At 29.5% G+C, this 25,846-nt stretch overlaps 1 protein-coding gene across 4 annotated transcripts in view; it reads right to left on the bottom strand.

The window, feature by feature from the left end:
• The window catches only part of Hmt-1 (ABC transporter ATP-binding protein/permease Hmt-1), an 89,809-nt gene extending 67,106 nt beyond the window's left edge, over positions 1-22,703 (bottom strand). The window contains exons 1-5 of one of the 4 annotated variants that reach the window (XM_075365311.1): positions 22,479-22,676; positions 11,477-11,553; positions 9,530-9,825; positions 5,273-5,472; positions 1,563-1,716 (exon numbers count right to left, since the gene is read on the bottom strand). In XM_075365311.1, the coding sequence (XP_075221426.1) occupies positions 1,563-1,716; positions 5,273-5,472; positions 9,530-9,823 (648 nt within the window). In that variant the 5' untranslated portion in view covers positions 9,824-9,825; positions 11,477-11,553; positions 22,479-22,676. Of the gene's footprint in view, positions 1-1,562; positions 1,717-5,272; positions 5,473-9,529; positions 9,826-11,476; positions 11,554-11,665; positions 11,687-22,478 lie in introns of those variants that run through there. The other 3 variants (XM_075365320.1, XM_075365305.1, XM_075365324.1) reach the window with 3 other exon arrangements.
• Between the last annotated feature and the right edge of the window lie 3,143 nt (positions 22,704-25,846).

Raw genomic sequence — 25,846 nt, 5'->3', positions numbered from 1 at the left:
AAACTGGGGCTCTACAAGTCTGTGGTAAAGCCATAAATTTTGAAAGGTGTTCTTGGGAGAATGTAAGAAAGACCAAAAATCAACAAAGAAGAAAAATCTCTAAATCCTCTGGAGGCTGGCAAGTCTTTGCGTTGCTGGAGCTTTCAGGAGCACCATTGCTTATTAAGTTATTGCCCTATGCCTAATACTAGTAGACCTAAGGTCTTGCCAAGATGTCTATTATTGACAGGAGGTTTGAGAAAATACCATATGTTTCATCCAATAAAACTGACCAAATTGGGGACAGGATAGAATGAAAGGAATGTACACTTGGGATGGTCAGGAACAATTCTGTATTTTATTTAGATGGTTTCAGAATCTAGGAACTAAACGTAGAATTTCCAATTGTCAATCTAACAATATTTTTGGTAAGATTTAAGTAATTTTAAGATGTGCAATGCAATCAGTTTTTTACACAGCTGTTATTTACACTGGAAGTCAAGCAGCATTTGAAGAACTGAGTTTATATGAATTTAACTCTGTGAACAGTTAGGAATGAGAAAGCTGATGTACCTGCAAAGAAGGAAGCACAGTTAGAGCTAGCTACCTTCAAGCTAGCATATAATTACACATTGGTGAAAATTTCCTATGGTGATGTATGTAGATTGTAATCAGCTTTCAAAAGCTATAAACAAGTCATTATAGAATAGTCCTAAAGAAAAATCTCTTATCTTGTAGCAAGTCTTTCAGGAAGTGTATGCATTTCTGACCTGGTTAGCAAAGTTCTATCACTTGGAAGAGGTGCAGAAGTGGAATGATAAGATTAGTTTCTTCAAAAGGGTTCAAAATCCTCATGGCTAAAATAACTTCAGAGAGGGGACTCTGCTCCTTAATAATTAATAAATAAAAAAGTGTTTTTACTATAAGACAAGTTTAGTGGTAACTAAAATTTTTGTCGTCATTATTGACAAAATTAACATATTAATTTGTTTTACTGATGAAATTATCTTGCACACAATTCATGGTTGTTTTTTTGATACCTATGAGTTACATGATACTAGAATAATTTTCAGATATGTTTTAATTCAGAAATGAAAAGTTCAATGTTTCACTGTTAATCACATTCAATCTTAGTTTAATAAAAATATTTTTTCAGATCCACATATGTATAAATTGAATTCAAATAAGCAGGCAATATAAAATGATAAAGTGTGCAACCAAAATTCTATTCTTTTAAGGTGCAACAAAGTATGGAGGCCAAAAAAACCTCTTAGTACTGAGAAAGATAGAGGAATTAGTAAAAAGAATCTGCTCATATTATATTTCTAGAATTGATTTGAAAGAAGTGTTTAGAAAGTACATGCAGCACTGAATTTAAATATCAATTGATAATAAGTTGTCTGAGATATACAACAAATTTCACCACTACATTAAAGACCCTTGGGTCTTCCAGTTTCAAATCTGAGGTTTATTAAATTGTAAAAGATTTACAATTTAATCTTACCAGGAATTTTAAACATCTGAAAAACAAACATAATAAATATTTCACTCTGATTCTTGAAAATTAAAATATTAGCACTTACCCGGCTAGGAGGTCCTGCTACATTCTGTGGCAAGTCATTGATATTAAAATAATCTCTTGTTGTTATACCAGGAGCTCTTAATCCAAGACCAAACATTAATAAACAACAAACATATCGAGCAACAAATAGTCCCATTTCTACCTTGTCTGATAATCTGCAAAAACCAAAATAAAACTGGATGCATTAAGTTATCTACATAAACCAGGTGCAACATAAAATTATTTAACTCTCTGTATATAATAAATCCCCCTTCACAATGATATTCTACAAGTCAAGAAAAACTATTATTTTACAAGGGTTCATTGTTATGAGAGTGATTTTATTTTAAAATATTTTTTTTTATTTCGTACTTAATAAAATAAATTGAAATACATTGTTGGACATGTTTCCCACAAAGTAACACAAAACCATTTTATTTTAAAACAACTTATTTTGTATAAAAAACTATTTTCCATTACATATCAATAATATGGCAGAATTCTCACCTTCCCTATCTAACATCTATGAAAAATAATGCAATAACATTAAATGCAATAACAAACAATATAATCTGTTGTAAAGGAATGCTGTTCATAAGAAAATGTGCAGCTTATTATTTTGTTACAAGAGTCAAATTAATCATTACTTACAGAAACTAGTCTTACTTGAAAAATAATAAGACAACTGAGAAACCATTGATTGAAGAATTCCTGAATTGGTGAAACAAACAAGAAGAGATTAATTATTAAGATTTAAAAGAGAATATTTTTAGAATGTTTCTATGATTTTCACATGAACCTAAGTCACAATATAGTTAAAAAGTATAAAGTAGGTTAAAATACTTTCTTAATTTTTTTTCAGTTTTTTTATGAAAAAAATCTATAAGGAATAAAATAAAACTACTAGCAGCATTTTACAACTATAATGAAACAATTTTTTACGCTTCCAACTCATCAAAATAAAGGTAGGATATGAGAGGTATGCTTATTTTTGAATGTTTTTAAGTGAACAGAGGAATGGAAAGTCAGATGAGTTATGCAATAGTCTTTATCATTGAAACAGCTTAATTCCTTTTCTAATTTCTATGTTTCCTATTCAGTTCCGATACAGACATGTTCTACAAACACAAGAAGAAACATAAATAAAAAATAACTATAAATCTATGATTGAACATTTCCCTTTGTTTGACCAAGAAAGAACTAAAAATTTTTCTTTCCAATGTGTTCTAATGAGGGGGAAGATTTTAACACAAAGAAGTAATGATGCTTAAAGAAATTATTATAAAGAGGATTATTTTAGAAGGGGTAAATGTGATTAGTTTTTTGTTGATGGGGTTTTACCACATGAATATATATTTAAATTAATGTAACCTTAAACTTTAAATTTAAGCTGTATAATTTAAAAAAAATTTGCCATGGGTCCAACCACCACCATCTTTTTTTATACCATTTTAGTAAAAATTAACATAATAATTGAATTTTCATAAAATTCTTTGCACACTGCCTAATAATTTCTTGAGATATTTGAGATTTTTCCAATCTCAAATGTCTGTTGATACTGTTTATGGCTGAGACTGTATGATCTACAACACTGTCTGCCATCATAATTGCTTCAATACCTAAGGGCAAATAAAATATTACAAAATAAGAGGAAGTACCGGGTCCGGCATATAAATCTGACAATTTTGTAGTAATTGTTATGTTGGCACCACTGTCAATGAGAAGACAGGAGTGCTGTACATTGACAGGTCTATTCATGGTATTTCAGCAGCCAGTATGTCGTGGTCGGGTGAGCAATGAGCGTTTGTGATCGAAGCCTATTTTAAAAATAATGACTCGGTTATTGTAACACAGCGTTTATTTTGCAGACAATTCAATTTAAATCGACATGTGTCTGTTCCTAGTAGGAATACGATATTGTTGTGGGTGAAGAATTTTAGTAACACATCATCTGCTTTAAAAATGAAACCAACAGGAAGAAAACGGTCTGTGAGAACACCTGAAAACATTAACACTGTAAGGTTAGCTGTTACGCGGTCTCCACTATATCTAGAATATAAAAATATAAATAATTTTAATTTTTTCATACATAGCTGTTTTTCATATTGGTAAGATAAGGGAGTTGTTTAGCTTAATATTAAGATCATTTACTTTTTAAATGATAATATAAAAATCTGAAATCGTTACATACGGGTAATCATGTAATCACTTTCAAACAAAATATATCTTATTGGGAAGCAAGGCAAGACTTAGAATTTTTCTAAGAAATACAGTCTTTCTACAATATACCAATTGCAATAACTCATTAAGTAATAATTAAAATTAACTGATTACAAAATATTTCTCCAAATTACTATTTTATTTATTTAAAAAAAATAAATTAATACTGCAACATAAAGCTAGAGCATTGTACAGATATATTATAATATTAATATTTACAAATAAGAGGTGTGACTGGAAAGTTTTAAGACTGATCTTGTAATTTCAAAACAGCAATAATTTACAGACATTGTAATGGATCTCCTTCAATATCGCTCCCTTCTGACTGAACACAACGATATACACTTTTGGAGGTATTTTTTGAAATTTTCTTTCTTAAGGTTGTTAAGAACCCTCTACATAACTGCCTGGATGTTTTAAATTGAATCAAATCAGTTCCCTTTCAGCAAAAACTCCAATCTAGGAAATAGGTAGAAGTTGGCAGGGGCTAATAAATCAGGGGAATAGGGGGGTTGCAGAAGCACAGAAATTTGGCCAAAAATTTCGCAATTAAGAACATACGATGAACTGGTGCACGTCTTGGTGGAGGACCCAATTCTTATCTTGTCAGAATGCAGACATTTTCTTCCACAAATTTTCGCACAAATGTTGAAGGATGCTTTCATAGTATTCCTGGTTGACAGTCTGTACTCTAGGGACAAATTCATGATGAAAATCACTACAAAAAACCACTACATTGTCTTCACATTCGATCAACTTTGTTATGCTTTTTTCAGTCGTAGCGAACTTGGACCCTTCCACTGCAATGATTGTGCCTTTGTTTCTTGTTTATACCAATAAACCAGTGATTCATCGCTTGTAATTATCATATTTAACAAATCTGGGCCAGTTTTGACTTGATTAATTAGTTCTTGGAACACTTCATGTCAGTGTTGTTTCTGCTGGTCTGGCAACAATTTCAGAATGAATTTCATGGACACAATGTATGTTTAAATCTTCAGTTAAATTGACTGAACTGTGTAGAAATATATATTCAGTTCATCAGCTATCACCCTAATTGTAAGTCTGCATTCAGTTGCACTAAATTAAAAACTTTTACAATGTTTTCATTGGTTTTGGAAGACCGGGCCGGCCAGGCAGGGGTCATCTTTGGCTGATTCGTCATCATCTTTGTATCTGTTGAACCTGATAAAAACATTTGAACAGCTCAAACATTAATTCCGGAAGCTTTTTTAAAATTCAAAATTCAAGCCTCCAAGACTGATGTCCCGGTTTTCAAACAAAATTTGACACAAACTAGTTTTATTTTTCATCCATTTTGTGAGATCAATAATCTGCTGAACCGAAAACAGTCTTCACTCTCCATTCAATACAGATATCGTGGTGATCTTTTCAAGGACAAAACAAGCTTCTCTTCCCCACCCTTGGGGCAAACCTATCCCCTCCTATTAAGCAGTTGTGGACCTGTCTTAAAACTTTTCAATCACATCACATAAAATATCAAAAACTTACGTTCTAGGGTGGAACCACCAGTCTATACGTCCTAGATTAACAAGTGTCATATTCTCCGTAATAAAATTTAATGTCCAAAACAATAAAAGTACCAGACCATGTCCTCTTGGTGGAACTGATGGTAACTGGTAGTTACATTCCAACCATAGGATTAATGCAGCATATGGATAAATAATAAAACTAACAGTAGTCCATAAAATCTAAATGAAAAAAACAAACATATATTTTAGTAATATCAAATTAATATTTAGCATATTAAATTTATAATTTGTTTTACACATCTTGTCACAAAAATTGTAAGCAAACAACATACACAATCATTTTATTATAAAGGCACTGAATTTAACTTCAAATAACACAAAACAAGATACTTAACATTTGTAGTGATATTTGTGAAAATGTAAAGGTACAAAGATTAAAAGGAAAAACCCATTATCAATCAAATTATACGTTTAGAAAAATAATGAAAATAATTATGTTGACCTAACCCAGACCAGTAAAGAAGAGACTGTTGTTTAACAATGATTAACATTCTGAATGGAACAGTGCAGTAATCTGTAATATTCAAGTAATGGGTTTTTTTTAATATATTCCCATGTTTTAGTAACAGATGCACATACAAACATTGTGTTGACTTAAATAAAACTCAATGACAAAGCCAATGAAAGAAGACTGCACTGTCCAATTGAGTGTTTTTTGCTAATTTTTATCTCTAGGGCTACTTTTTACATGACATTTACCAATTAAATATAGTGTAATATTTAAATATAATGTTAAGTACATAAAAATTGGGCAGGGATACTTTAATTTCAAATACAAGAATTATTACAAATAGTTGTCTTTCTTCAAATCAATTAGAACCAAAAAACTGAAATAATTTAAAAGTTTTTCAGAGCAAGTCTAGAATTTGGTTACATTTTATGGGGAATAGAGGAATGGGAGAGTGGTTTTTTACTCTGACGCCTGAAAAAAAAAACAAAGAGTTATATATAGAGAATTATATATTAAATAGAGTTTTGGGAATGTTATTTAAAGTATTACTGTGGAGTATCAATTAAATATCAGTGCTTGAGCACCCACACGATCATAAACCTGAAATATCTTATTACACAATACAACACCAATTTGTAAACAGGATTGGGGAATCTCTAAAAAAAAAGGAGCTCTAGAAACATTTCTTGATGTTCTGGGAGCATTTGCCAATAACTCCTACAAATTGAAATAATGAATATTCCACATGCATTGCTCTGAAATAACCACTTTAAATTGGTTAAGTCCATCCTCTACACTGGAGCTGCCCAAGGTAATCAGTATGGAGAGAAGGTACAAGTTCTAATAGTTGGGTGGAAATATTCACCCAACTATTAGTCAAGCTTCACCTCCTGTGAAAGCTTGAAAACAACCTGCTAGTTAAAATGAATGGGCAAGATACTATTTTGATTAAATCGCCTTCTACAGTTGCAAAATCACCTAACAATCTTTGAAATTCATTTCCAATTGGTTCAAAGAACAGGGTGTCTAAATAATTTTTAAAGATTATCTTATTCACCTTGAAAAGAAAGCACAATGGAATTCATACTACCAATGAGAATGATTGATTAAGAGAGTCTGATAAAGTTAAAAGATTCAAAACTTCTTTGGAGAGAAAATAAAAACTTGAGATTTTTCTGGAAAAGAGAATCTTGATGGGAAAATGGTAATATTTTGGCTTGCAAACAATGTGGGAAAATCTTTGTGGCCATCATTGAATCTTTGGCTGCATGATGCAGTGGTTAAACCATGCACAACTTACATGTGTAATAGTTGTTTGGTGGCAGAAAGGCAAAAAAAAGTAACCAGAGAAATCAAAAGTTTTACAGAGATTAACTTATCTTCCTTTCTCTGGTGTCTTTAAAAGCACACCATAAGTTGCCCTTCAAACACTGCTTGACCATACCCCCACTGAATTTTGGATTTTAGCTGATGCAAGGTAGAAACTGATCATTATGTTGTAGCTTTTGAAGAAAATCACCAGTTAGGGATTTGTTCCTAGAGTGTAATGGGCTTTAACTCATCTTAAAAACTTTTACAAGTGAACTTCATCTATAGAGTCTATGTTTAGATGCAGGATCTGAGCTGACAAGTAAAGCTCTTTATCCAACTACAAATATAGAGCTCTACTTTTAGGCTTAGAATAGGAGATAAACATAAAGCCTTAAAAGGTGTGGCTTATGGGCAGAGACCACCTCTATACACCCTAAAAATTCCAAATCCTTTTTTTAGATGGTTCCATCTCAACCAGAAGTTGGATTTTAAATTCTATAAAATTTCAACTTAATCTCCTGTCATATAAATCAATAAAATGTAACTTTATTATTAAAAATATAGTACAGAAATAGGAAGTGGTGGTGGAGATGGTCCATTTGAAATAATTTATACGTATAATGAATACAGGAGGGATCTTGTGTCTGGTATTAAACTAATGCACAAATGTACTGGGCAATTCACCTCTTACTTAACATAGACTGAGGTATAAGATATAATGAGGCTTGAGTTTCATTCACTTACGGCTTTTCAGAGCATGGAGTAGATGTAGTCTAATTTCAAACTATGCATTGGCTGCAGTCACACTCGCACTATACATATTTCCATAATTTAATCATATATTATACTAAACAATAATTACCACTTTCTTCTGACTCATACAAACATAAACAAGTATTTTATTCTGAAACTTAATTAACACATATAAAGTTTGTTAGCAATAGATAGGTGTGCTGCTCCACAGATAAAAAACAAACCCAAAATGTGTGTTAACATATCAATGGAAACTGTGGTAATAATGTGATCACAGCAGTATCACAAGATATACTGTAGTTGTAAAATAAAAACAGAAGTGGTTAAAATCTACAATTATAACTTTTCATTTCCACATATTAGTGGAAATTAACAATAAATCTAACATTAAAAATTTATATAATTTAATTTATTTGTTTTTCAGGTGATCATAGATTAAGTGCATATTAATTACCTATATTAAAAAAAATCTCGGTTAACTACTTTAACAAAAAACACTGTAGGTATAGAAACATAATATGGAGGTACAGTTAAACAAAATGAGTCAAACCATAATTTTCTTGAAACATATTATACTATATTAAAGAGACATATTACACTATGATATTTTTATTTTTCAGAAAACTTTATCATAAATTGAATACAAATACATATATAAAAAAAAATTTTTTTATCTGAATCTACTATATTAAATGGGTAGAAAAAATTCTCAAAATAAACACTCTCTGTTTTTATTATCTTTGAATAATCTTGAAAATGTAACAAATTAAAAAATTTACAATGTAAAAAAGTTAAAAATCTAAATAGAAATAATTTGCAGTAAAACAAAATATTTTTAGCTAAACCAATGAAATTGAATAAAACAATATTCAATTAAAAATATTTCTTATAATAAACACTATGATTGTAAAATTTTGTTTCGTTTGAATAAAGTTATAATTTATAAATTTATTATAATTAAAAATTTGTAATTTTTATAAAATGACAATTGTTATAATTTATAAATTTTACAATTCTTTTTTGTAAAATGATAAAAAAAACCAATATTTTTAAAAACTAAAATTACTTCTGAAACAATGCAAAAAATAATATTAATTTGTTAATAATAAATGGAAAAATCGCGCTTTTTTAATTAACAAGAATAAAACAGTCTCATTCAATCTGTTGCTTAAACTCCTTTTTCAATTTAACCAACTACACTGTTATTTTACTGTTAAAAACAATTAAACAGATAAATCAATTTTGCCAAACATAATTTACCAAGTATTGATTTCAACAATAACTGTTTAAAGTTTATTATTAACTAGTACTCAAAGTAGAACGAAATAAAAAAGTTGCTACAGGATAGCAACTTTTTTTTTTACAGTTGTAGCACTTTTAAATAGAAATACAAGAAAAGTAAAATTTTTATTTTGCTATATTACTGGTCTGAATGATTCAAAATTAAGGGTAGCAAAAGATGTCTGACAGCTCATTTTCGTACAGTTTTAGTAATAAAAAAGACTATTTGACTTTTGGTAACTCAAAAAAGGCAAATACATAACAGATCTTTTACTTAAGTCATTAGCATTAACTTTTACTTTCTTTCTGAATATTCTTCAATACAATTTAGTTTTATGGGAGAAAATAAAATAGCTTACACAATCTCATACAAATTACTTACTTTTGGAAAAAAATAATACTGTTTTACAATTTACTAACCATGTACCCATAAATAGCTCCTGGATTAAGAAATGTAACTTGAAGAATAAAACGTGATAGTGCAAGTGCACTAAGGAAGTATGATAGAAAATACTGAAAGTAATAAAGAAATGAATGTCTAGTAACAGCAGGAGAGTAGTTTCCATATTTATGATACATATAAACTTGAGTTGATCCAAATATTAAAATGAATAATAACAATAAAGACGATGTAAGTGTAGCTGTAAAACATTCAGATGTACCATGGTTGAGCCAGATTTGGCTAATTGTTATGTTTGGAGGGCAGTACAACATAGCTGAAACAAAAAATAAAAAATAATGATAAGAAAATAATACAAATATTAACAAAATTATATTCAATAAGATTTCATTAGCACCAAAAAAGAATTCTAGAAATCTTCAAAATCAATTGTTTATGAAATCAGAGATATATACAAGTAAGCTTGACTATGTCAGTACTTTTTCATTTACATTTCACCAATTTTTTTGAGAACTTTCAAATAAAAAAACATGTGAAAATTCATTTTGAATTAAAAAAAAAAAAAATTAATTAATTCTACTTAAAATAAGCAGGAAATTAATGAAAATAACATTTAAAAATATCTTATCAGATATTATTTATCAAAAATTTTATTTATGGGGAAAAAATAAATCATAATAGCAAAATACAGTTTATTTATCCAAATCAAAACAGCTCCTAATTATACAATTACAACATTTTTTAACGAATTACTATTAAAATTTACACTTATCTACTAGTCAGTCCACAGGGCTGGTCTACTTAACTCGTCATTGCAAATCAGTTGTTTAGCAGCTGATTTTCGAAGTCATATATTCTGAGGCTCAAATCCTAGTAAAAGTTAGGTGTCTTTATACAGATGTAATTGAGTACTAGACAGTGCATACTGACTACTGAGTCTGTACAAGACTACACCTCATCTACAAGTCATATTTATCATCCTCATTTCAATGGGCCATAGGGAGGTTGCTTACTATTCACTAATTGAAAGATTGTAATGTACACATTAGGAAAAATAAGTTAAAAAAATCCCTTTTGGCAGGCCAGAAGGTGGAGGTAGATTTCACCAGTGGTAAGTAGAGGATAAAAAAGAATTCTACCTTTAAGTTAAGAAAAACTTCAAATTTAATCAGGGCAATTTTTGCATGTGAAAAAAGTTTCACATGTTTAGCATATGACAAACCCCATCTTCTTACAATTCTAGCAACATTTTGATCATACCTTGCCGTAAGGATTGATCATATCAAAAATTGCTTCAGACAAAGGTTTTAGGTAATGTTTAGAGGACTAATAACCACTTTGAACTGATTCGCTTGTGACTATTAATGGAGTATGATTTTTTTTGTCTTCAAAACTCCATTTCTTCCACCTCCTGGGCCAATGGTTAGTTATACCAAAAAAAAAAAACTTTACCTATATAAGTTTTAAGCCCTTATCCAAAAAATAGTAGGAACTTTAAAGAAATTCGATTTTTTACTTAATAAGAAAGTTGTAGTGATATTTTGGTTTTCAAAAATGCCCTCCCATTTATATCTCCATGGTCCGATTTTGCCCATTAGCGAACTCGACTGAGATTTTGGGTCATTATATTTTATGTATCAATTTGAAAGTGATAGGCGCAAAATTATAGCAGTTATCGCGTCCACAAGAAAGTGAAGCACACACACACACAAATATATATATAAACTTTTGAACTGACGGTGGTTTTGGGGTCTGGGGATATGAAACAGAAGATATGTTGAAATTTTCCCAAAGTCGAATCACGGTACCCATTACAACAGGAAGCTTCTTATGAAATCTACCTAAAAAAAAAACTATTATTTGAAATACTAACACAACTGGAATCAATCATGATCTACTCGTATTTAAATAACTGATAAATTAACATATCAAGTTACATAAAAGAATATCAGTATATAAACACATACCAAATTAAAAAAAATTAACACTTTTTTCTCTTAAAAGTTAAAATGCGTCAGTAGTACTCATTTCAGTTCTCATCATTCTGTAATGCACAAATATAAATAACTGTAATAACAGAAAAATAAAAAAATACACAAGTGTATTAACATCAACTATTTCATATGTTGTAAGCTTGTTTTATTCATGATACTAACCTCAAAAACGTCTTTGGAGAAAATAGTACTCCAAAAATACTTGTTTCTTGCAGTTGTCACTTGTGCAATGATTACAATACGTGACTCATACTATTCCTGAAGGGATTTATTAAGTCATGATGCTAATATTACAATCATCTGCATCCCTGACAGTATCAAACCTGAGTAATGCAGCATCAGCTGTCACTTTTATAGGCCACAGGATATCACTGTATGGAATAAGATTAAGCTGTAACCCACCAGTACAAACTTTAAGTCAGAAGTCCATTCATATGATCACTATACCTATGGAAAAGAGACAAATGAATCTACACCCACTGTATTCTGCAGTTTTGTCAAGTGCAACAGTTCTGTTAAGAGGACCTATATAGAAAATATCATGGGTTCAAGCAGGGCTAACTCTACTATGCACCACTATACATGGTGCATACATGGATATTACCAAAAGAACAATAAAAATGAAATGACCTGTTGGAAATAAATACATGTTTGTATCGATGGTGGGACATCTACTAAAAGCTACACTAGCTCATTTGTGAAAATGCTTAGATAACTGAAACTTATCTGGAAGTCTAAATTATATTATCTGGAACTAATTACCTGGAAGTCTATAAATGAAAATAATTTGGTTTGATAAGATCATTGCTCACTTTATTGCACCAGACTTTTATTTTTGTTGATAAAACAATGTTGGAGATTAGTTTCAATGGTTATACAGTTTTTTTATAGCTTCAAAAAATGCATATTCCATGTATTGTTTATACTAGCCTAAATGTTGCTTTACCTGTAAGGAGTATTTACAAGGGTAACAGACTATTTTCTTTTTAACTGTTGACAATAATTCAATCACTTATTGTTATTAAATTCATGAACTGGTTGAGGATGATATGAACATAGAACTTCATAGTACACGGTCTGGGAGAATGATCTGACGATTTTGTAGGAACAATGAAAAAATGTATTTCATAATATTATAAAGTTTAATGTATCTTATTAAAAAGCAATTTATACAGATTTACTTAAAAATTATGTCATCCAATGTTTCCCATTTTTCCTCATGCTCTCATTTAATCTCTTCTAAAATTTTTCATCACTAGAGGAACTGCTGCAATTTCATGTTGAATAGCTTCCTTGAGTTTTGCAACTGAACACGGTTAACCACAGACGACTTTATCTTTAAGATGGTCACAAAAGAAAAAGTCACAAATAGCCCCAGATCAGGTGAATGCACTGGCTTGGAAATGTTGCTGTGTCGTGAAATCAAACATCCTGGAAAGGTTTCTTGAAGAATATCCATGAAAATTCTCATCATATTGGCAGTATCACAATCTTTTTGGAACCAAATTCTGTCACTAACCTCATTCAGTTTTGGTAGTAAAGTTACCCAACATCATTACATATCAATGAGCCATTATTATTATTCTATAATTTGACTCTTCAAAAACATTTGGGCCTATTATATCGAATTTTGAAACTGTACACCAAACTGTAACATGATGACTGTGAAGTGGTTGCAGGTGAAGTTCTGGGTTACTGGCAGCCCAGTAGAGGTAATTCTGTTTATTGACACATCTAGAGAGATGAAAATGTACATCACTTAAAGAATAATGGCACCTTGGTGGACATTTTCGAAGAACTTGCTTGCCACTTTGTGAGATGCCCAACTATTTTCACTGAATTTCTGCAAAAACATTATCTTGCAGAGGTGGAGCTGAAGGTTGCCATGGAGATTTCTTATATTTTGATCAGAAGTGCCTAGTGCAACAGCATGCCTTGCTGCTGAATATCATGGAGATTACATTACAGCTAACGTTAGAGCATCAATCTTTTTTGGGTGTTCTTGTATTGTATTTTCATCCAGTTGATTGCATTTTTAAAGCAGACGATGTATTTCAAAAGTTTTTTACCCACAGTAATATTGTATTCCTACTGTGAACAGACGTGTTTCAATTTAAATTATAACGTCTGCTAAATAAATGCTGTTTAGTGATAAGGGAATCATTGTTTTTAAAATAGGCTTCAATCACAAATACATGATGTTCATCCAACCAACTAAAATGGTGTGACTAGTGCTAGGCAGGACAGTGGTCCCACCTTCTCACTGACAATTATGCCAACATAACAATGACTATAAAACTGTCAGATCATTACACCTGATCCTGTGTAATAAACTAACTGATAAGTGGAATTTTCAAATATGTAGTGACTATCACATCATAAAGCATTTGTCACTTCTAATCCAGGATTTCTCGATCAAGCCCAGAATTCCACAGGTTCATCAGGCACCTTTCTGACCACAAATGGCAGCTTCTTGTCATTTTTGGTTGTTTTCAAGGTTAGGTGCATTTAGAATTCTGATTTGGCAGGCAAGAACACAAAATTATTAACATATTGACACTACTGATTGCCATTCCAAAAGAGAGCTACAAAAACATTTCTCGCAATGACAAGACTGCTGAGTTAAATATGTGGAATCACGAGGAAGGATTAAAAAGGATATTAAAGTTGAAAACCAATAAGTAAGCTACTGCTTTTTTATTGGCTTATGATTAGATACTTTTTGAACAGATCTCACAAATGCTTACCAATTTATATTGTAACAACAATCTCTTATCTCATGAATTCAATCAATTATTTAGCTATGTTTTAAAGAATTACAATATGAAGTAAAACTGATTATGAGTGTAATTAGTCACACTCACGCACCTAATTAGAAAATATGTACTAGGACAATATTTTGAATAATAACATTGTAGTCCTTAATTGAACACACTCAATTTTGAGATGTAATTATTTGATGTATTTGTAAGTACACATTTTATGTTTGTTTAACTGTGAGTGACTGAAATAAGATATGATAAACACATTTTTGTTTATTTATAATGTAACGGTATTTTTTGTTTATGTTCTTAAAATATTTATAATAATTTACATAAATATTGATTATTATTTTATCACCTTGTGCTACTTTATGAGTTTTAATATATACATACATATATATAATTCTTTTTCCTTGTATTTCTCAGACTGATTAATATATTATGATTCCATTGTGTTTTTTGTGGTAATTGCAGAATAAGTATTCTGCATATTACCACAAAATATTTATATTTTTAAATATTGTACACCCACTGCAGTTTTAGTTTTAGTTTTAATCCTTTTTCTTTATCATTGTTTGTCTTTCATTCCTAAATGTTATGTTAAGTTTTTTATATGTGTTTTCAGTATATAAAATTCATACCATGAAAAGCAGTCTATCATCAATGAAAATTGTACAATGCCACAGAGATAGAAATCACGAATCATTAATTTTCAAGATTAATTTCAGTTCAGATTTAAATAGATTAATAAGGGGGAAAAGAGATAAAAAAGATATTGTATGGGGCTCCAGTACGTTAAATATACTTATTTTTTTTAGAAACAAGTAAAATGTATATTATTTCATGAAACATAATTGAAATCATTAAATTTTATCAAAATTAATGCAGTTTTAAAATTAATGCTAACTTCAGTAAAACTAATAGTGAAAGGAAAAATGTTGTTTCAGCACAACAAAGCTTATATTCTAGTATGTTGATGTCGTAAACAGACCATGACATAAAAAAAAAAAAAAAATAAAAAATTCTTTACTGACATTATAGTAGGTCTTGCATTATCTTAACCTTAAATATATATTCGATGTTGAGAGAGAAAATAGTAATCCAGATATAAATTCAACAATTCAAAAGAAAGCAGGACAAAGTTATATTTCAGTGCTACTAGTTCCTTGGTGCTGTCTCCCAGCCTAGGAATCAAGATCCAAACAAGTTACAAGCATTCACTACAAAAACAATAAATATTTGAATCAGTTGAATATATATATATATATATATATATATATTTGCCTTGGCCGGGAGACAGTACCAAGGAACTAATAGCACCGAAACATAACTTTGTCCTGCTTGCTTTTGAATTGTTGAATTTCCATCTGGATTACTAGTGTATATATATAAAATACTGCATGAGCTCTAGTTATGTTTGTAATTATTTTGTTAACATATATTTGTAAGAAGCTACTATAACAGTCATTTTTTTGTTGTATTAGCTTGAATAAACTACTGTTTATTATCTTTTTAACTGATATATTATCTTTATAACTGTACTGATATCTTTTTACTAAAAGATATCAGTACAGTTATTAAAGCAATGATACAAATTTACACTCAATCTTAATACCTAAACACCTAACACATAATACCTAAACTTTCACGTCATTTCTAAGTGATATTAACAAAAGATTCAAATTACAAAACAATAGTAAATATAAAGCTTCTTTTAAATTACAAAAAAAAAACAAGTACAGGAATTTTATACCGGTTTAACTTTTCTCTCTCTGTATTTTAATCATTCAAATGGAATAATAAAAATGTTCATTGAACTTTGCTTGGATTAAATTACAATTTATCCTAAAAACTAATATATACTTAACAAATCAAAATCATCAGATGGAATTGCGATCAATCTGATTGCTGAAGATTAATGAATCTATTTGAGAACATTAACATGTACGTAAAAGAAAAGTTCAAATCCAATTCATTACATCATTAAGAATTAACAATTATACGTGGGTTTAATTTTTAATAAATATAATGTTATTTCTCTAATAAGATTTTTTCTGCCTACCATGATGGAAAACAAACTATTTGTAATCCCCTTTTAGTACCACAATGTTTTTCTTATATACTACCTTAGAGTGTACAACTGGGTATGCACCTATTATACAACTGGGTATGCATAGAAAGCCAACCATACTTTAACAATATGCTGACTACTTTTTAAAATGCTACAACTTTGTTTTTCTTTGTCCAAATTGCATAACTTTTTTTTTATCAATAATAAAAATATGTTTCCATACAATTACTAGAAAAAAATTTCCAAAAATATTTTCCCTAATTTTTAATTTTGTTGTTATAATATTCATTAAAAAAAAATTTACCATTTTTTAAGTCACAGTACACTAAATTACATTTCATTTTCTATAAAGTAACCAATTTTTGAGTCCTTTTTCCTACAAATAACTAATTTATAATTATTTTTCTAAAATTGTGCAGTTTATAAATTTTATCACTATTTACAAGCAAAAAGTATTATGAGTTCAATGTTCTGATATTTCATGTTTATATGTACACAATTACATTACGGGTATTCCATTTTAATTCAACAAATGATCAGTGCAACACTATTTTTGATTTTGATGATATTTGGTATATAACTTATAGTGGCCAAAAAATATTTTTTCAATATTTTAATAAATTTTTTTCTTGAGTAATAGACTACCTATTTTCTAACTTTCCAACAAGTAAAAACAGCCATTTTTGTCCCTTTTTCCATGAGCTGTTGCATGTACAGCTTATTTTACATTGTACAGAGGGTTAAAAACAGCTTTTTGGAAGGAGTAAAGATGGAACTTCATCTTACTGTACTCAAAATTCATTTTGTTACATAACCAAATCTTGTAATGTTTACAAATTTTTTTTTTTCAAATTTTGGGCCCAAAATAAATAATGAAGGGCTTAGGGTAACAAGCCTATTTTTTACCTTTTAACTCTTTGGTACTAGTAATATGCATAAAAAAAAATTGACTGTTACAAAGTGTCCTTCATTAAAAAAAATGGCCACCAAATCATACGATTTTGAAAATGCTTAATTTTTGGGGCTCAAAAACCACATGTGGGACAGTTGGCAAAAATCTGAAATTTTTACAGCAGAAAGCAATTTTTATATATTTTAAGACCATATAAACTTCATTTTGTTACTAAAAGGGGTTGAGGAGTAATGAAGCCAACAAAACTGCTAAAAATATCCTTCGTTCTAACCATAAACATATCCAAAAATACTGGCATGTATCTTATCAGATAAAAAAATTACAACTAAACTCATTAGAATGAATAAATTGATCATTATAAATAGTCAATTACAAAATGATAAACTATTCAAATACATTAACAAGTTGTTCAATTTACTTTACATTATTTTACTCCTACTAATGGAAGTTATGAATAAATCTTGCACATTTTGATAGCAAACTTAACTAACATAACTTAGTGCTTATTTACTTAGTGCCATTTTTTTATTGAGTAGAACTGATAAGTCCTCATTCATCATTGTGTAATGTTGTATTCTCCTCCAGTAGTTGATAGAAAAAGCTCTGGAGGTGTGATAATCTTTAAAATAATTTCCAGTTGAACCCATGTTTGATTATCCCTCAATGATTTCTTGAATGAAGTACCAGGACCCTGTGAATGGAAAATGTGTATTCCTATTCATTTTCATATATTTTGACTTCAACGACTTCACTTAATCACCACTTGCCATCGTATATACAGTAGATATTTTGGCTTTGGTAAACCTATAAAGCAATCAGAAACACTAATCTCCTTGTGTAACAATACTAACATAAATATTTCTGATTCAGAATTGGCCCGGACTTTCAGAATACATTTCTGACTTGTTGAAATATAACTGTGAAAAGTTCTTGTTTCTGGGATTGTTATGATTACCTGATATTGAAAACTCAGGTATTCTTCAGTCTCTTGAACATCTTTATTAGAACAGAAAATAAATGTTATATTTTTAATATTGTCTTTGCAATAATTGTACATTTCAAAAGGTGTAACAATTTGATTGTTGACTGTCCTTTTAATGCTTGTTTTAGTCACAGTTCATTTTATAGTTACACCAATACCATCACATGGTCCTTTTCTATGGTATGAGGCAAAAAAATGCCATTCAGCTGCGATTTCAAACCTTTGGTGATGGTAGCACAAATTTATGAAACGTTTTTGTTTTTATACTGGCTGCCCTCAGAAAAATAAAAAATTGTTTAATTTGTGGTAAAAGTGTTTTTACTTTATTTATAACTTGCTTTTGGAATCAGAAGAACAATGTAGTATTCTGTTTTAAATACTCACTAATCACACAGTAGCTTTGTAATTTTCCTTCTTTTTTAAGATATATGACAAATGGATGTACTGTGGCATAGGTTTTTGACCAGTGATATGACTGGGCTTCATCCTGTATCACAAAAGGAAAATTTTGAAGGAAATCTTTCATTACAATACATTCACTCTCCAACAGGTTTTCCTTTTTAACGTTGAGAAAATTAGCTTGTTTCTTTACAACAAAATGATGACTTTTTAGGTTATTTAAATTTTCAGTAAGTTTATCTAAGTACTCTTTAAATGGAAAAAGTTGAGTAGTTAGTTCACAATGGTTAACAGAAACAGACTGTTTGAAGATAATTTCAGAATCAAAATCATCCCACCTCTCTTGAAGTAATCTGAGCACTTCATTAATGCCTGGACATTTTTCACACTTTTTTTTTTCACATACCATGGTTGAAAAGAGAATTTTATAATCAAATTTCATTTTTAGAGCAGATAACATGAGTTTTACATTTTGGTAGACCATACACACACACACACACACACAATCCTTCTTGCCTCAATCATTCGACTGTGCTCATCATTCTCGTAAAAATCTTTGGCACATTTTTAATAATATTTTTATCAATTATGTGACTTACTCTTTTTGCTGATTTGTAGCAAAATTCCACTTATTTTAATTAACTGTTTGGATTGACAGGCTAAATACTGACTAACACTAAATACATTTTGAATTTTTTGAATGCTCCAGCTGCTTGGTAATAAACTTAAAATATTAATTTTTTCTGTAGAGATATTTAAATCAAAGAATCATTTAATTTACTGGCAACTGATTCGACTGTTTTTATAACTTTATTTTTTAAAAGTGCTTCCTTTGTGCTGCTTGATAATTTTTTAACCTTAACAAGGGAAATGTCAAGTACTGAACAAGCTTTATTCACAGACTCAACTATAACACATTAAGGCTCAAATATATCTTGACATTCCAGTTCGCTTTCTGTATCATCTTCTGTTTTTGTATTTTGTTTAAGAATTTTGTACACAGTGCTCTGCCTGGAATTAATTTTAAATTTGGATTGCTTGTTGAAAGTGAAAGAGATTTTTTAACCGGTTTCATCTGACAGCTAAATGGATCAGAGCAACTTTTCCCATTAATATGAAAATAATTATTTAAATATTTGGTTTTATGAAAAGTACAGATACTTTTTGTTTTAGTACATCCATTTCTTAAAAATATCAATATTATCTGCTGTTCTATCTCTAAAATATCGTACAATACCGAAGATCTATTGTAAGTCAATTTGTGACATACTGTTTCAGTGTGAATTCCAACTGAACACTACATAATTCTTTTTTATAAAATGCAAGGGTTCTTACAATATCAATACAATTAGTATAAATTATAAAACTACCAATTGCACCTCACTTTGTCTTATCCCAGTTTATCTACAGCTAAAATAAAAATTTCTCTAATAAAATTAAAAATAAAAGATATCACATAAAATATAAGTTCACTGCTAATAAAATTACTTTATAAACAGGTGTACGTTACCTAACTACAGTATTAGCACTAGCAACAATACAACATATCATATTGAAATCAAAACAGTAACTCAGTCTTCTACAATGTTTACATTCAGGATTACGCAAACATTCATGTCAATGCATGACTTTCATGTTTAAACATAAGTTTGTGAGTGCAAGTGATACTAAGTAACAGACTATCTAGAATATAAGCTATCTCATTATAGACATATCAAAATATTTTGTATAGTAGGCCTACATTACTATCTGAAAAAATACATGCTCTGAATTTTATGGTTACATTGTTCACAGTTAGAAGGAACAGTGTTTTTAGAGGTTTTGATGGCTTCATTACTCATCAACCCGTTTGGGTAACAAAATAAAGTTTATATGGTTTAAAAGTTCATAAAAATTACTTACTGCTGTATTACTTACTACGTGTCCTACATTTGGGGTTTGGGCCCCAAAAATGAGATATTTTCAAAATCTTATGATTTGGTGACATTTTTTTTTAATGAAGAGGGCTCAGTAAGAGTCCAATTATTAAAATAATAAGTACTACTAGTACCAAATAGTTAAAAGGTAAAAAAACAGGACTGTTGCCCTAAGCCCTTCATTATTTATTTTGGGCCCAAAATTTGAAAAAAAAACAACAATTTGTAAACATAACTTCAGTAAACATTACAAGATTTGGTTATGTAACAAAATGAATTTTAAGTACACTAAGATGAAGTTCCATCTTTGTTCTTTCTAAAAAGCCCTTTTTGACCTCTGTATAATGTAAAATAAGAATGCAACAGCTCATGGAAAAAGTGACAAAAATGGCTGTTTTTACCTGTTGGCAAGTTAGAATATTACTCATGAAAATTTTTTTTAAAAACATAAAAAAAAATTTTTTTAGCTACTACAAGATGGGTAATTATCAAATACCAAATATCATCAAAATCAAAAATAATGATGCAATAAAAGTTTTGAAAATTTGTTGAATTAAAATGGAATACCCCATTAACACAAATAATTATTTATCACTAAAATTTACTGTTTGGAACATTTGCAGGGATTCTGAGGGTTCAGAACACTCAAACTCGATTTCAATGTCAGAAACAAATTAACACTCAAATAATCATCATTTAAAACTCTCTGTATTGTATTATCACTCAGGGGATCAGGCTCGCTTCATTTTGTTTGTAAACAACATATGGGGCAACATACAAAAGAAAAATTTATCACAAAACCATTTAATAACATCCAAAACTGACTAATGACATAATATTTATGTTTAAAATGTAGTAAAAACTATTTTTAGTACAACTAAAAATATTATTCCATATTACTACCATTTGAATCGACTTTTTAAAAATATTTTTTGTTAGTGTTGTTTTCAGGGCATTGGCACTCAAAGGGTTAAACTAGGAGGTGCTTACATTTTACATTATACTTTCACACTTTATGTATTAATAAATAAATACATACACACACACACATATATATAAACTGCTGAATTCCTTCAAATTTACAACCAGGAATCTTTAGGTATTAAAGTTGTGTTGAGTGAATAGGTAATAGCACAGCTTACTAGTAGTGTCTATTCCTACATAGTACGCTAGCAAATGTTATATACTCCACCCAATACATGGTGCAGTAGAATACTATTCTACTGCACCAATGCGACAATACAACAATGTACAATAATGTAACATATGAATAATTGGGTACAACCCTATTCTGTACAATAAAGAAAATAGGTAGTATTCCTATTCTCTTTATTCTAATCAAAATAAATATTTTGATTAAAGTAATTTTTTATTAATTTAACCTATATTTTAACTGCTTTCTAGTAGAAATTAATCTGTGTGTCCTTCACACAGATCTTATATTTTATGAAAGGTTTACAAATGGGCGAAACCGATGTATATATTTTTTTTTCTGTTTAACCAATGATGCATATTTAAGGGTTGATAAATTTACATTCCTACCACCTTATTCTTAAAAGCTTGTTTTTTCTTTTATTATGAATGTAATTACAGAAGATAAATTTTCAACAGTAAACATTTTTGACGAATTATATCAACAAAGTACATAAAAAATGAAAACTGCTCGAATAATTATTGAGAAGAAAATTAAAAAATCAATTCACATTTTACCGTCGACATTTTTTGATCGTTTGGATCTACAGTTTCATTTGTAGCAACAGTCTATCTCTAATCTACAACAAAATAAAGGAAAGGGAATGTTACGATGAAGTGAACCCATTTAATTAAGAAACTTATAATTATTAATGTAATTGCAATCAACCGTGCGTAGTTAGTATTTGCAAAAAGGTAACTAGCCGAAAAAATGCAGGTTATGTTACATCTATTACTTACCGACAAATTAGAAACTGCAGTTAAAAATGATATCAGTCAAAATTTCTTGGCATAATAACTCTTACTATGGATTATTAAAGAATGTCACTTCATTATTAATATTCTAACAATAAACAATGAAAATAAGTGCATACCTCACTCAACTAGCACTTCAACATAAACGCAGACGAATTCGCGCATAATGCATGACTAGCATTTATCCAGTGCAGCCAATCTAACGAAGCAATGAACGAAGTTAAAAACCCTCCGTTCCTAGTAAATATGAATGGATAGCAGGTAGCCTTCAGCCAGAATGTTTCCGGAACTGTAATAGCGTTAATTTAAGTAATTTTTGTAAACAAAAGGATTTATAACTGCAATGAAATTAAAAACAAAATGATTCTAACGGTGGCATGACATTATTTAGCCATGTTTGAAGTAGTTTTTCATATTTATTTACTATTTTAATAATTACACAGTTTGGTATGAAGTTACTTTTTACTACAACGTATTGATTAACATTTTTAACTTTTTATATTTTAAGTCATTTTAGGTGTTTTTTTCGTTAAACCACTTAAAGACTTCAAGAATTACAATGTTTAATAAATCGGTAATTTTACTAAATACTGGTGATACTATAAGATATCGTAAAACAGTTTTATGATATTAAGAATTGTATAGACATGTATCAATTGAAGCTAGCAACCCCTAATCTTTTATAGTTTGATAATCTTTTTTAATTATTTCACTTTTTGTAAATAGCCTTGCTTTCCAACAGTTTTTTCTCAATTCTCAAGATCTATCTACAGAGTGATTTTTTAGTCCTGTTACCCAATTTGTAATGTCTGGTAATTTTTTTCTAAGAAAGGGAAATTTTGTTTGTGAAACAAAATTATGAATTATAGAATAGTCTATAATCTATAGTCTAAAATAAATAGTCTATAGTCTCAAATAGAATACTCTCGATTGTCTGAAGTAAAATATACACTCAGCAAGACAGGAACAGGATGCTCCCAGAGGAGCCCTTGCAGTAGAGAGTGGAGATCATGGAAAAATCCTTTGAGAGGCAGAAGAGCTAGACCGATGTGGGGGAAGGGGTAAAGGAAGTTCTCTGCGGAGCCGTCATTCGTCCGTGGTCGCGCGGATGGGCGATGGTGATGATACACGAAGACTCCAGATCTCTTCTAGCCCAATGGCACCTTCTGGGGCCGCGCAATACTTAGCTGCGGGGACCGGCTCCGGGGAGAGGATTGGTGTGAGATATGAGGTTTAGTCGGTAGGGAGCAGGCATACATACGCTCTCTTTTAACATCCAGCGGAACCTGTTAGCGAGTCCGACACACTTCCCGTAAATGGGGTTCCTCCGACTTACCGTTAAAAAGAAAACACAAAAAAATCATAAATTATTATTATTGGCTACAGTTTCATTACTCACTAAATATTTCTTTAACTACATTTAATACGTACATTTAAATTATATAAAATTAAGACATAAATAATAAACGTTAAATTATTTTTTAAATGTATTCCATTTGTTTCTATAATATCCAATGTCAAAAAATATAAATTTTTTGTTTTTGTTTTTTTGGGCTGTACAAAGAAAAAAAGTTATAAATTGCAATTTACTGTAGTACCAGTGTAAACGCAAAAACTTCTCAGATTTTACAATGTTAAGTTAGTAAGTTTGACAGTATGAAACATTTTGTGTTTGACAGTTATGAAACAATATTGTGATTTTAAATCCATAAACATTATGATTTTTTTAAATCCATAAACTTGTTAATTCTGTGATCATTATTTAAATAAGAAATGTTTGTCTCTTTGGCTCCTCTTGTGTCCTTTTACCCCTTGTTCAGTTTAGAAATATAGATTTTTTTAATTTACTCAGAATTTATTATGCAAGATATCTAATTAACTTGCGATGAGGTATACCTGAACTATAAAAAATTATTGTTGACGAAAAAACAAAAAAAATTTGGGGTCGTACACAGGGCCTCGCATGGTAACCAGACACTCAAATCACTGGACTAAAAATACAAGACACTGGTTCGAGCTACTATATAAGTCATTAAAATTAGGAAGTTGTTTTAATAAATATAATATCAGGAATCTATGATCGAGATTTAATCTAAGAATCGGTTCTTGTTTAATATGAATTAAAACTGCGTTAAGTCAATAATTACTACTACTAATGTGGTTCGAGGAAGTTACCTAAAAATATTCTGCCGTTATGGCTGTAATGCATCATAAAGGATAAATTTTTAGCTGAAATTCTATTTCGTAGGTTTATAAACCTACGATTTCATTAAACCTATGATTTCATTATAGGTTTATATGAGTAAAAATATATTTTTTCTTTGAAGATTTATTCGCCAAACAAGTTTGAAACTTGTGCATGGGAAAGTTTTTAGCAAATGAAACGACGCTATTACATTCTCTTTTTAACGGTTACTTGCTTGTTTTCTATTTTGAGAGCTCCCATACTTAAGGGGAAGCATTTGGGTAAAATTAATTTTTAAGAAAGTAATCCCAAAGTGGTGATAATAAATTTTAAAAAAGAACTTTTTAAAATTGTTTATAAAATACAAAATCTTACAATTCTAAATAAAGTTGTAATTTTCTAAGAACGGGGTGAAAAGTTTTGGCTTAATTTTAAAATATATTTTTTGTTACCACAAACTACTGGAGTGTGGGAAGGTCAAAAAAAATTTATTGTAGTTTAATGGCCTATTGATTTAGAAAATATAAATTCAATATTAATAAAATCGGTCATAATTGGGGTTGGCTAGCTCCCTATAATTTGCATTACATGCAAAATTATTCCTTTTTTAGTAATAATTTATTATATATTTTCTTTTTATTTGCAAGTTTTAAAAAAATATTTTTTAACATTTTAAGAAGCTTAAATTTTTTTGTTGAATGGAACTTTTTTTTGTTTTACATAAGGAAAAAAGATGTAATGTAATTATAAAATGTACTTGTTCTCTGTTTTTCTTTGTAATGTATTTAATTTTGTAATTATATTATTTTGTTTTAAGTTTAAATGCTTTTGTTATTAGTAATTTATCCAAGATAAGTAATTTTTCACTAAATATTAACTTAAGCTTGATGCTAGATTAAGTAAAGTCAAGCTCTGATTCACCTAAATAAAAACAAATTATTCATTAAAACCTATCGTTATATCTACTAAACGATACGCCAACATTTTCTATAAAATAATTAATTTGTTATTTTATTCCTCTAAAATAAAAGCTTTTCGATGTGATTATCGATAAAAATAAAGAATTTTGCTCCATTTTGGTTCTTGATATCCAGTTTGCTGTTACTTTTAAATTATTTTTACTTTCGTAGTTATAGCGATATATGGCGCTACAGCAGATACAGATATA

This window comes from Lycorma delicatula, chromosome 1, assembly GCF_047948215.1.
Source record: "Lycorma delicatula isolate Av1 chromosome 1, ASM4794821v1, whole genome shotgun sequence".
NCBI lineage: Eukaryota > Metazoa > Arthropoda > Insecta > Hemiptera > Fulgoridae > Lycorma > Lycorma delicatula.
Note: the sequence above shows the minus strand (reverse complement) of the source record. Positions and strands in the feature narration are given on the sequence as shown.